Consider the following 12,237-nt stretch of genomic DNA (forward strand, 5'->3'; position numbering starts at 1 on the left):
CCTACGCGTGTACCACCAAAATATCTCCCCCTTCTGAGAAATAAAAAAGAGGGAGATTAATGAGCCAGTCTGTGATCGCTGTCTGGTACCAAAGGTCAATCAGAAATACCATGTAATAGTAGTTTGTATAGAAATTACAAATGTATCTTAAATGATCAACATGGAAACATTTTAATAATGACATCATGATATTTTATGGGGACGTATTTGCGGCTGGACATATTTCCGGCAAAGCTATTGCAGCATGAAGAAGGAGCAAGTTGTAAACTGTCAGTTTTCGGTCTGGTATCCGATATTCAAGAAGCATACCATTAAAAGGTAAACCCCGTTTATTTGATAAGCAAAGTTCTAGATATGTTGTTGATGTCTTCACTTTAAAAGCGCTGTCTTTCCTTTCTTGCGAGCATTTAGGTAGCTAGCTAACTAACTAGCCAGCTGTCATGATGATGTGTGATGAGAATGAGCTCTGTATCTGAAGTTGGCTCTGTTGGTTAATGTTAAATGCTACCTCTGTTTCAGTTTGATTCTTCCCCTGCCTCAGAATGTAATTGATTATTTACTGGACGATGGAACACTCGTAGTCTCTGGAGGGTAAGCATATAACACTGTAAACACACACACACACACACACACACACACACACACACACACACACACACACACACACACACACACACACACACACACACACACACACACACACACACACACACACACACACACACACACACACACACACACACACATATTCTTCCCCCCCCCATTCACACCCTTTCACATTATCCTTTTGATACAATCTCTCTTCACTCCAGTGACAACAACACTTGGCAAACCCAAACCAACAGCAGCGACTCAGAGGGGGAGGAGGACGTTCAGGTACACAGTATGATTTATGAACTGTCATCAAATCATAAATGTTTAGGCAAGTGTATGTCTGTCTCTTTATATAACTATCTAATTAACTGCTACTTGTTATTTAATTTTCTCCTCAAAAACACCAGTGGTCAGATGACGAAACCACAACCACTGTTACAGTAAGTCATTTGATTATCTGAATGTCGAGAATAAATTCCAATCCCTCTGCCTATAACTCCAATAAGTATGAGGTTGTGACATGATCTTTTGTAGAGGACGCCTGTGGAGATTTGTGGTGGTTTTGTGTTCCAGGCTCCAGAGTTCCCAGAGTTCAACTCCAAAGTGCTGGAGGCCATAAATGCCCTGGGTGGAGGTGTCTTTCCCAAGCTGAACTGGAGTGCTCCACGGGTGAGAGCTTCAACACTCAAACACGGTAACAGCAATGTTACCACTGTATGTTTGAATGCTGTGCATTGACTAATGTCTGAATTTTGAGTGAATTAACAAGAGTCTGTCTGTCTGTCTGTCTGTCTGTCTGTCTGTCTGTGCCTTCCAGGATGCTAACTGGATCGCTTTGAACAGCTCCCTTCAGTGTCAAAGTTTGAGTGATATCTTCCTGCTTTTCAAGAGCTCTGACTTCATCACCCACGACCTCACACAACCGTAAGACCCCATCCCCCAACACACACACAAACACACTTACAAAAACATACGCACTCCCATTGCATTAAATTCTCATTCAATTGACATTCTCTCATCCAGAGTGAGAGTGTTACAATGAGATGGGTTTTCAGTCTGCAGTGTAAAACACTGTAGGTGGTGACTCAGCTGTTTTTCTGAGAGCACTGGACTGCAGAGATTATTCATCTCAGATTTACTTCTCTCAGTTGGCCGCTCCCATAATTGGCCTGGCTGACAGAGCATTTGGCATGGGGAAGACTTACTACAGCACCGGTCCAACACTTGATTTGATACGGTGCTTTGAAATGCACAAGAAGCCACCAAGGAGCAAATGTGTGTGATGTATTAGGCTCTTGCTGTGTGTGTGTCAGTGTCAGTGTGTGTGTGTGTTCTCTGTCTAATGGCTACTTTACTGGACAGATTCCTTCAATGCAGTGACAACGACTCCTCCGATCCAGCCATCAACTACGAGGTATAACGCCTTTTCTGCTATAAGACACTCACTCACTCACTCACACACTCACACAGTCCTAATGACAATTTGTTATTCCCCTCTACCCAGCTGGTCCTGAGGAAGTGGAGTGAACTGATCCCTGGTGGGGAGTTCAGGTGCTTCGTCAAAGAGAACAAACTGATAGGTACTGTAGGGAGGAGGAGATTGAGACATTGTTGACATTTACTCTCACTCATTCAGCTGCTAATTCAGGGCCTTTTACTCTTTGCTGCTTTACTGTCCATTTGTCAGTGTGGTGATGTGTGCGTGTGTGCGTGTGTGTGCGTGTGTGTGCGTGTGTGTGCGTGTGTGTGCGTGTGTGTGCGTGTGTGTGTGTGTGTGTGTGTGTGTGTGTGTGTGTGTGTGTGTGTGTGTGTGTGTGTGTGTGTGTGTTCCCTCCCGCTGCAGGTATCTCCCAGAGAGACTACACCCAGCACTACCATCACATATCCAAACAGGAGGCCCAGATCTCCCACTCCATCCAGGAGTTCTTCAGCCAACAAGTCCAGTACAAGTTCCTGGACGAGGACTGTGAGTGTGTTTCTTTATTTTATTTATTTGTTTGTTTGCTTGATGGTGTATTTCAGATAATTTGTGTTTTACGTAAAATAAACAGAATCAAGTGATCAATTGAATCTCTTTTGTACTCTTTTACAGTTGTTTTGGACGTCTACAGAGATAGCTGGGTAAGTCCTAGGATTTAATCTCCTCAAGTCATTTTTCTACCTCTACCGTCTAGCCATAGCTAGTTGGGGGAAACGTAGCTGCACTGTTTGTGAATCTCCTTTGTTTGTGCAGTATGTGTGTGTTTTGACCCTGCGTGTCTATCTGTGACAGGGGAAGGTGTGGGTAATCGATCTCAACCCCTTTGGTGAGGTCACAGACTCTCTGCTATTCACGTGGGAGGAGCTCAGCGCCGGGACCAGCCTCTCGGCCAATCAGGAGGGAGGTGACACAGCCCAGCAGGTGAATGATGCTTCTGTGACATCACCTCAGTGCTACTATGCTCTGTAACTGGCTTGTCTAGTTGGGTTTTTGGCGTGTGTGTGTGTGTGTGTGCGCTTATGTTTGGTGTGTTGCCTGTGTGTGTAGGAGAGCCCTGCGTTCCGCTACACCACCAGTGAGGTGACGGTCCAGCCGAGCCCGTGTCTAAGCTACCGGATCCCCCGGGACTTTGTGGACCTCTCCGCTGGCGAGGACGCATACAAACTCATCGACTTCCTCAAACTGGTGAGAGACCAACAACGTTGAGACATCAACCCTCACACACACACACACACACACACACACACACACACACACACACACACACCACTAGCCCTCATACAACCCCCCCCCCTCCCCACACACACACACACCCACACACCACTAGCCCTCACACACACACACACACCACTAGCCCTCACACACACACACACACACACCACTAGCCCTCACACACACACACACACACACCACTAGCCCTCACACACACACACACACACCACTAGCCCTCACACACACACACACACACACACACACCACTAGCCCTCACACACACACACACACACACACACACCACTAGCCCTCACACAACTTACAGTTGTAGCTCTCAGACAGTTTTCATACTTCACTCCTGACAGTCAGTGAATAGCAGAGAAAGGTAAGAGAGGAGGGGGACTTGAAAGATTTGTGTTTCCCCATCGGTTTTCTCACTCTCACCTTCTCTCTTTCTCTGCAGAAGAAAAGCCAACAGGAGGAGTCTGAGGAAGAAGGGGAGGTACAGCAGTGACAGCCACAGCCCCAGAGCAGCAGGCTAACTCTGCACCGCTACTGCTCCCTACCATTCACCTGAGACTGTTAGCCTAGCCGCTAGAGTTAGCACAGAGACTTACTACTATATGCATGGAGGTAGGCCCTCTTTGTCCTTATTAGCACTTGGAGCGTCAGGCATCAGCGGGGCTCGAGGAGCTCATCCAGGACATTGCAGGTAGAAATGTACTGACTAGAACCAACACAGTCCAGTATGATGAAGAGAACAGAATCATGTCAGCTCTATGCATTTCATTTCTATCCCCAACACTGAAAGTCCCATTCAATTGTGATCCTTGTTTGTTTGTGTCTGTGTGTCTGTGTGTGTGAGAGTGAATCAGGAGGCCAAAGCACTAAAAGCGGTGATCCTGCCCTGTTGGCCGGATGTTGCTCATGTATATTCTATAACTTAATGTTCTGTCCTGTAATGAGGTTTGTTACTGCAGCCTGTGTTCAGGAGTAAAGGACACTTGGCTCTGTAAAGTAGTACTGGATAAAAGGCTTATCATGATTTGTTGTACAGTTTATTTGATTTACTTAGGAAGGTGCCCGCAAGGTCACAGTGGCCTGAATTCTCACACACCCACACTCCTCCAAGTGCTTTTTAATGGTTTAGCTAGTAGACACACATTTCTACAATAGCAATACTAAGGTTTACCCATGAACTGACTGTACTGTTCCTTATTTCCTCTGGTTACTGTAGTTCCATCTGTATTGTTGTGAACTTGACTCATTGGTGCATTTTAAGTATGCTGACAGAAGAGAGGGTCTCTGATTGGTAAATAAATTGCTGGTGTGCATCATTTTGTTCTTTGTCTGTGTGTTTTGGAGAACAGTAGGAATAAAGGGTAGGCTCTTTCCCTAGGTCGATGGCACTACAGACAGTACAAACCAACTGAGTGCGAGCGGTTTGTGCAATACCACTGTTGTCCACCTGGGAGCGATGTTGACTTAAAATCAGGGAAGTGTTCTCTGAGAGAGTTGACTGTCCTGGGCTAGACAGACAATGATCTGAGATAACCAAGCACTCATTATGAATATAATTTTCCACAGTTGAAAGTCTGGTTATTCTATTATGTTTTTGTCAACAGTGACATGTTGTAGACATTTTGTAAAATGCTATAGCAAAGAAATGTTGAGGCAGAATAAAGCTAGTATTTCAAACCGTCCTTATGGATAAAGACCCAGTAGTATGGGTCAGAGGGCTGTCATGTCTGTGTGTATGTGTAGTGTAAGTTTGCATGAATCAGGAATCGGGTGATGTTGTCAGCTTCCTGCCTCTGCATGGTGGGATGGAGGGATGATGTCAATGCTGCCACACCCTTCTGGCACAAGCAGGGCCACTGGGTATCAGCCTGTCTGCTGAAAGGGAAAGAGGAAAAAAAACAAAAACATACCTCCTTCTACTCGCCCCAACTCTGCTCTCTCTCCTCCTCCTACCTCCCGTTTCAATTCCCCTCTCTTCAGCTTGCCAAGATGTACATAAATTCTACCTCTCCTCTCACGAGTTGAGTGATCATCTTTTGGAGGGAAGGATGGAGCGAGAGAGCGAGAAAGACACTTGAATTATCAAACTTGAGAGACTTGCTGACTCAGAACCGGGTTCGAGAGAGAGAGAGAGAGAGGGGGGGGCGGGGTATGGAGAGATTTTCTTGAGCTGAGAGGGAGCTGCAGTAGTTTGCAGCTGGAATACTCATGAGGGCTGATCGGGTGGGTAGAGCAGCACACACACACGCCTGCCAGAGCTTGTGTGTGTAAGATGAGAGCAGTTTGCAGTAAATACTCTGACTTCTCTTCTGTGTGTGTGTGTGTGTGTGTGTGTGTGTGTGTGGTTGTGTGTGTGTGTGTGTGTGTGTGTGTGTGTGTGTTCAGTGGATTAGAAACCCTCCAGATAAGACTGCAGACGTGGCTCCTGCCCTGACAGAGACTGAAGTATTTAACTGGCTGAATATTAACACCAGTCTGCTGGCCTTTATGAGAAGAGGTGAGAAGAGTGTTAAATAAAACCCTTTTTTTCAAATTGCATTTCATTGCATCATCTGCCAATTATCTCTGAAGTGGTGAGTGCAATTCAAAATACCCCTACAATGTTATAGTCATGTCAAACACTGCATGTGTTCAGACTGCCGAGTTCCCAACAGCAATGCAATATGTTCTTAAAGTTGACAGTCGAATGGCCCGGACGCGTGCTATCTCATATCAGACTTAATAGCCTCATCTCTCCACCAAAACATCCAAGCCTCATAGTTCACATGTATGCTGCTACCGCGAACATGCTTAGGTCTGTCCGTTTATGATACTACTCTTGAGTTTAGCGGGAGCGTAGTTTTGGTGCAATGCGAATTATCTCTAGACATTCAGTCACACACGCGCGCCCTCTTGCACGCACACACACACACACACACACACACACACACACGCACACACTTGTGCGCAACTACAGGTCGAGCGATGAGCAGCATCCTACCCGCTCCCTCATTGCCATAACAACCGATGGTACAATCAGCATGGTTAGATGAAAAAAAAAAATTGTCTTCAAAAAGCCCTACGCGTCGGAGTTCAATAGCATAGCCCAGTCGAACATTTCTGAGAGAATCTTCTGAGAGAGAGAGAGAGAGAGAGAGAGAGACAAAAGCCACCGCGAGGAAACCCCTAACAATTTAGGTCGAAATAGATAATCCTGCAACCGAACCCTGCAGGTGCAACGGTTATCGGTCTAACGACAGCCACGGAGAGAGGAGGAACTGAGAACATCGGCTCGAGAGCTGCGCTGACATTTCGACAGCGGGAAAACCACAAGCACGAGAGGGTTCCTGCCGAGCTCCGTCTATGCGCGTGGTTCTGCTCCTAAACGAGCAGGAAGTGTGTAACTCGAAGCGTGGGAAAGCAACGTTACCTCGGGGGGCTGTGAGACGGTTTGGCTTCGTTTGCCCCCGGTTTTCCCCCGGTTTCCACCATGGCTCGGGAGAACGGAGACTCTGGGAAAGGGACATGGAAAAAGCAAGTCGACGACATCAAGAAGATCTTTGAATTAAAAGAGATACTCGGAACGTGAGTAGTTGTCCTACTGGCTTTGTCTATGTGCGTTATTGTCACGTAGAAGCTGTTATGGCATTGCCGTCTTATCCGAGGATGAGACGGCAGGCCGCTGAAACTTTGTTGCCGAATGTAGCGGGACAGTCGCGCTGGATACTGTGTGTCTGTTTTGGTATACCAATGCTGGGTCAAGCAGAGATGTTTGTCCACAAGCCTATTCGACGAACTTTTATTGACTAACCATTTGAACTGATGCAATATGTGTTGCTGGTGTAACTGTAGTCTAACCTAAATGTCGTGCGTTTGCGTGCGTTTTAGCCCGTTATTTATGTAATCTAAAAACCAATTACGCCTATGTCAGCTGTGTTCTGCAGACATGCTTGTTGTAAGGCAGGGTATTATACGGTTTACAGCACATTCATTTTCTCTACCCCCGCCTCCGCCCCGTGACAACCAGTTGTGTTGCTATCCTAGAAATGACCTTTGGAGACGCAGGCACCGAGAGATGATATTGAGTTCTCCGACCTTTTATGGGGGTTTGGCTTGTTGCAAAGGGTTATCATGTTTCTGATCTATGTAGGCCTTATTATTTACGGTCCATTCATCATAATTGTCAGTTTGCATGTGAGCAAATGGTTCAGATTAGATTTTTTTCAGATTAACGACCGCCAGCCAAATGATTTGTCACCTAGTCATGCTCTCACGGACGGGGACGGGCGCGGCATCCCATGGCATGGCCCGCAGCGACTGTGGAGTAAAGGCTGTAGGCTGAATAGGGGAGGGAGGGATGGATTAACGCAGTAAAGGATTAGATTCCGGGACGGGAGGGAAAACCTCCTGGAATAGACCACTGGATCAGTTCAGACATGTTGCGTAATATTTATAACGTTTGTGATAATGATGATGGCAGCTCAATTTAGTATTGTGTGTGAATTAAGCCATGTATCAGCTCTAATATGACCATTGTTCAACTGAACATGAACGACATAAATCACCATATAACACCAAAATATACATACAGTACATATAGTATTGTATATCTACGACTTTGTTAAAGGTGGGGTTAGTTATTGGTACTGATGGCCCTAGTTGTCTATACACATGGTGTAGTTTATACACGTGAGACGCCCCCCCCCCCCCCACACACACACACACACACACACACAGACTCTCTCTCTCATGTGTTGTCTACACATTCTATGTATTAGTAAATTAGTTGGAAAGGACCCTTTACTGTTGGAAACAGCTTGACCTCTGACCTCTCTCTGGAAGATAAAAAGGCCATCTGGATGGACACACACACACACACACACACACACACGTGACCACATGTTTGATGTGAACCACATAAGTCTGGTTGGACTGGACAGTGTGACACGGTAAGCAGATGATGAGACGTCATGTTGGGGACAAGGTTACTGTGTCAGTGGTCACATCATGAGTCATAATATATTACCTTCAGATGTTTCTGGGCGATGCCATAGCAACATATTAACGACACAGTTCCTCCGCTCAGCCTTTGAACTCGCTCCTGCTGATGCCTGGTGTTCTCCCCTTTCACTCCCAATCAGCAGAAAGAGAGAGAGGGAGACAGAGAGAGTGGGTGGAGTGGGGGTGGGGGTGGTTTCGGGTTAGATTGGAGGGGAAAAAAAGATCCTCTCGCTGTAACAAAACTGTCATGGCCGTACACGCACATCCCAGTCCTTCCTTACTCTCACCAGCGGAGACGGGTGATTATCCCCCCTCTCTCTCTCTCTCTCTCTCTCTCTCTCTCTCTCTCTCTCAGTTTATGGACTGTGAACCCACAGGAGAGAGAGAAAGAGGGCTGAGGACAGAGGGAGGTAGAGCGGGAGAAGAGGAGTTACTACTGTCTCACTCCCAAACAGAATGTTGTTGTGACACCAGGCATGAGCTCGCCTTTATAAATAGGGCGGGAGATGAAGGTTTCTATTCACGTCGTAAAGAGGACAGACAGATGATGATGATGTCCCACAGACAAGAGCCACCGGGTCCCACTTCAAAAGACTGCCTGCTAAATAAGGACATGGTGCAGTCATGCAGCATTTGCCGGCTGAAGACAGAATTTCTCCTCATTTGACTCCTTCAGAATAAGCGAGAGAGATTGAACTTTGGTACTGTTCTTCTCATTGAGGTGAAATGGGTTGAGTGTACTGCAGTCTGTATTGGCTTTAGCCCGGAGCCATCGTTATTATTAGTTGAGTGAAGCAGCTGATGGGAGAGGTTACCACTGCAGAGGCAGTCAGGCTGCTGGTCTCTTGTCTCTCTGGCTGCCCTGTGTCACTGCCCCAACTGCCCCAACTGCTGACACAACATTTCTCTAGCAATAGAGTAATGTTTCCTACTAGGCGGTCGGAGGTCTGTGTGTGTGTGTGTGTGTGTGTGTGTCTCTGTGTGTGCGTGTGTGTGTGTCTCTGTGTGTGTGTGTCTGTGTGTGCGTGTCTGTGTGGGTGGGTGGGTGCCCGCGTGAGTGCGTGCGTGCGTGTGGGACCTTCCCTGGTATCTTATTTCCCTCCCTCTGTTTGTGGTTGTGTGTGTTCCTCCAGCTCTCTGTTGAATTATTCAACACCGTAAGTGCCAGGGGGGCCTGGTGTTCACGTGCTGCAGGAGACAGGTGTGTTCAGGTACGCCGCACCTCTCAGCGGAGCAGAGAGAGGAAGGGTAAGAGAGAGAGAGAGACAGAGGGCAAAGCAGAGCTGCATTGTGGGAGTGTGTACCATCTAGGCCATGCTGCCCTTAATTGAGTGCTCTACTTCCTGGCTCCTGGCATTGTCCTCTTTTAGGGACTGCAGTTCTCTGTCTCTCTCTCTCTCTCTCTCTCTCTCTCTCTCTCTCTCTCTCTCTCTCTCTCTCTCATCCTCCCTGTCTCTCTGAGCTCTTTCCCTAATGCGATGGAGCTGTGTGTTCAAGTTCATCACCATGTCTCAGGCTTAGAACTAGTGGACAGAATGGATACAACATTTGTTTATTGAACATGTATAGCACAGGTATAAGTAACACACACACACCTACACACACACACACTCATGCACACACATGATTGAGAGGGTTTTGTACATGGGCATTGCTTTGACTGCTTGCCAGTAGACGTGACATCACCACTGCCTGTGTGTGTGTGTGTGTGTGTGTGGTGGGGGGTGAGGGGGGGCTTTCATGGTGGATTAAATGTAGAATGTAATCGGGCGTCTTCATTAAAGAAAGAGACGCAGATTATCTCTCTATCCCCCCCATCTCTCAATCCCCTCGTCTCATTGGACAAATCTCCCTACCGACACAGTACGTACCTTAACGTTCTCTCTTAATCTGCCGCTGTCCCTCCATCTCTCCTCTATTAGTCATTCCCTACCTCCTCTTCTATTGTGGCTGTAATGATTGTTTGTTGCTGTTGTTATGGAGGTTGTTGTTCTCTGTGTGTCTGCTCTGTAGCCTTGTAAGACCCTGGGATTGTATGGCTGAATGGATTCATCTCAGTTTGCCTTGACAGTACCCAGTGTTGAGGAGTAGTTCCACTACAATACAGCTCAACTATTAGTTTAACTACATTTTGCAGTAGCTTGGTAGTAGTTAAACTAAAATTGAAATCTCAGTCGTGTTTTCAGTCGTTGACTACCTTTTTTGCCATGTAGCAGTGTAGTGAGCTACCGTCACTACTCACTACATTCTCCACAAAAAAGGAATTTAACCCAGCCCTTGAACTTCAAATGTCCAGACTATTTATTCCTTCACTGCTTCCCATCAGGTACCGAGACAGCTTCTACCTCCAAGCTATAAGACATCTGAACTGACACCCCCGGCTACCCGGCTGCACTTTCTGCTGCTCACCTGCACTTGAGACAATTTTCACTCACCCCTGCACATCACTCACTCACTCACTCACACACACACACACACACACACACACACACACACGCACACACACACACACGCACACACACACACACACATTATTACTTTATTAACACACACACACCCACGCACACGCACGCACACACACATTATTACATTATTATTTTATTCCTATCCTTATTATCCTAGTATTTCACTGCACTGTTGAGAGGTGGCTCATAATAAATACCGTCAACAGCTGTATCCTGTGCAAATGATGACTAAGCATCGATCTGATTCGATTTGAAGAGAGAGGACCTTTCAGAACCGCGGTCCCCGTCTACAGCAGTAGGAAAATGAAGTCACTTTTTCCTCAGCGTGTTTCTCCCTTTATGTTCCCAACGATCTAATAAATCTAAAGGTCTGCCTCCCTCCAGCCGTACAAACACAATCAAGCTTTATCCTCCTGTGTCCTGAGGCACGAGGAGGATTGTGCCCACACTGTCCAGACCTGAACACAAAGGCTGCTGTATAACCCCAACGCCATGGGACCCTGGGTCATGACAGCGCGCGTGGAAACAGAGTTTGCGTGTATTCTCAGTAGGTTGAGAGGTGCTGAGAGGTGGGACTGTTGGTGCTGGTGCTTATTTACGACCGCCCTGCTCGGGTTCCATGACGCGTGTTTGAATGTTTGTGTGTGTGTGTGTGTGTGTGTAGAGTTCTGAGTATTCATGATCATAAACACCGGTCCATTATCATATCAGTGCCCTATTTTAAGGCTCCTAACAACTTGTGCTGCCCAGAGCACCGTCACACTGAATGACTTTGGTAATTGGTACAGTACATATATACCTCAGGGCTTTGTGTTTCAGAGAAGTAAGTGACTGCACCAGCATCTTTCATAATCTGTATCGCACAGATTATCTGTATGCATGCATGCACACACATACACACACACACACACACACACACACACACACTACCTCTCAAACACACCCACCCTGGTAGCTTCTCCTGCCTCATCGACTGCAGTCTGGTGAGACACATAAGACCTCGCGGGGAGAAACTGTAATTGCTCACAAAATTAATGTCACAGCAGTATCATATCTGGGGCAAAAGATGAAACAACATGTTAAATGGTTCCTCTCTTCTGGGAGATGAGTTTCTTGCAGCAACGGTGCCCGCCCGCTCCCCTACACAGCACAGGCTTCGGGACCGGAGGATGTGGTTGCAGTCCTGTTCCATATAGGCTCCAAAAAAGGCGTCAACAGCATGCATTTGATTTGAAAGGTTGGCGGTTTCAGTTATTTTCCCTTCAGTTTCAGTTCTTGTGTGTCTTGTGTGTGTTTCAGTGAGATAATATGGTCATAGATAGATTAGATGCACACACACACACACACACACACACACACCCAAGCTTTCCCTGGAAATGTACAGCAGATCGGTTTCCCACCATATCAAAGCATGCAGGCCTGTAATACCTGTATCAATGTATTCACCACCGTGATTATCAGAGAGATAGGGGAGGCTGGTGCCTG

The 12,237-nt window shown here is 46.7% G+C and overlaps 2 protein-coding genes across 2 annotated transcripts in view; both read left to right on the forward strand.

The window, feature by feature from the left end:
• The first annotated feature begins 228 nt into the window (after positions 1 to 228).
• Positions 229 to 4,614, forward strand: cdc123 (cell division cycle 123 homolog). The gene is made up of 13 exons (XM_083692394.1): positions 229 to 318; positions 520 to 591; positions 813 to 876; positions 1,002 to 1,034; positions 1,168 to 1,263; positions 1,412 to 1,518; positions 1,957 to 2,008; positions 2,099 to 2,174; positions 2,438 to 2,560; positions 2,687 to 2,715; positions 2,867 to 2,995; positions 3,122 to 3,259; positions 3,750 to 4,614. Exons 1-13 carry the CDS (start codon positions 245 to 247, stop codon positions 3,798 to 3,800), a joined length of 1,044 nt encoding a protein of 347 aa, XP_083548520.1. The 5' UTR covers positions 229 to 244; the 3' UTR covers positions 3,801 to 4,614.
• Positions 4,615 to 6,756: 2,142 nt separating this feature from the next.
• The window catches only part of camk1da (calcium/calmodulin-dependent protein kinase 1Da), a 35,902-nt gene continuing 30,421 nt past the window's right edge, over positions 6,757 to 12,237 (forward strand). The window contains exon 1 of the mRNA XM_083692391.1: positions 6,757 to 6,871. Coding sequence (XP_083548517.1) covers positions 6,777 to 6,871 — 95 coding nt within the window. The 5' untranslated portion in view covers positions 6,757 to 6,776. The remainder of the gene's footprint in view (positions 6,872 to 12,237) is intronic.

Source organism: Argentina silus (genome assembly GCF_951799395.1).
Source record: "Argentina silus genome assembly, chromosome: 20".
Classification (NCBI taxonomy): domain Eukaryota; kingdom Metazoa; phylum Chordata; class Actinopteri; order Argentiniformes; family Argentinidae; genus Argentina; species Argentina silus.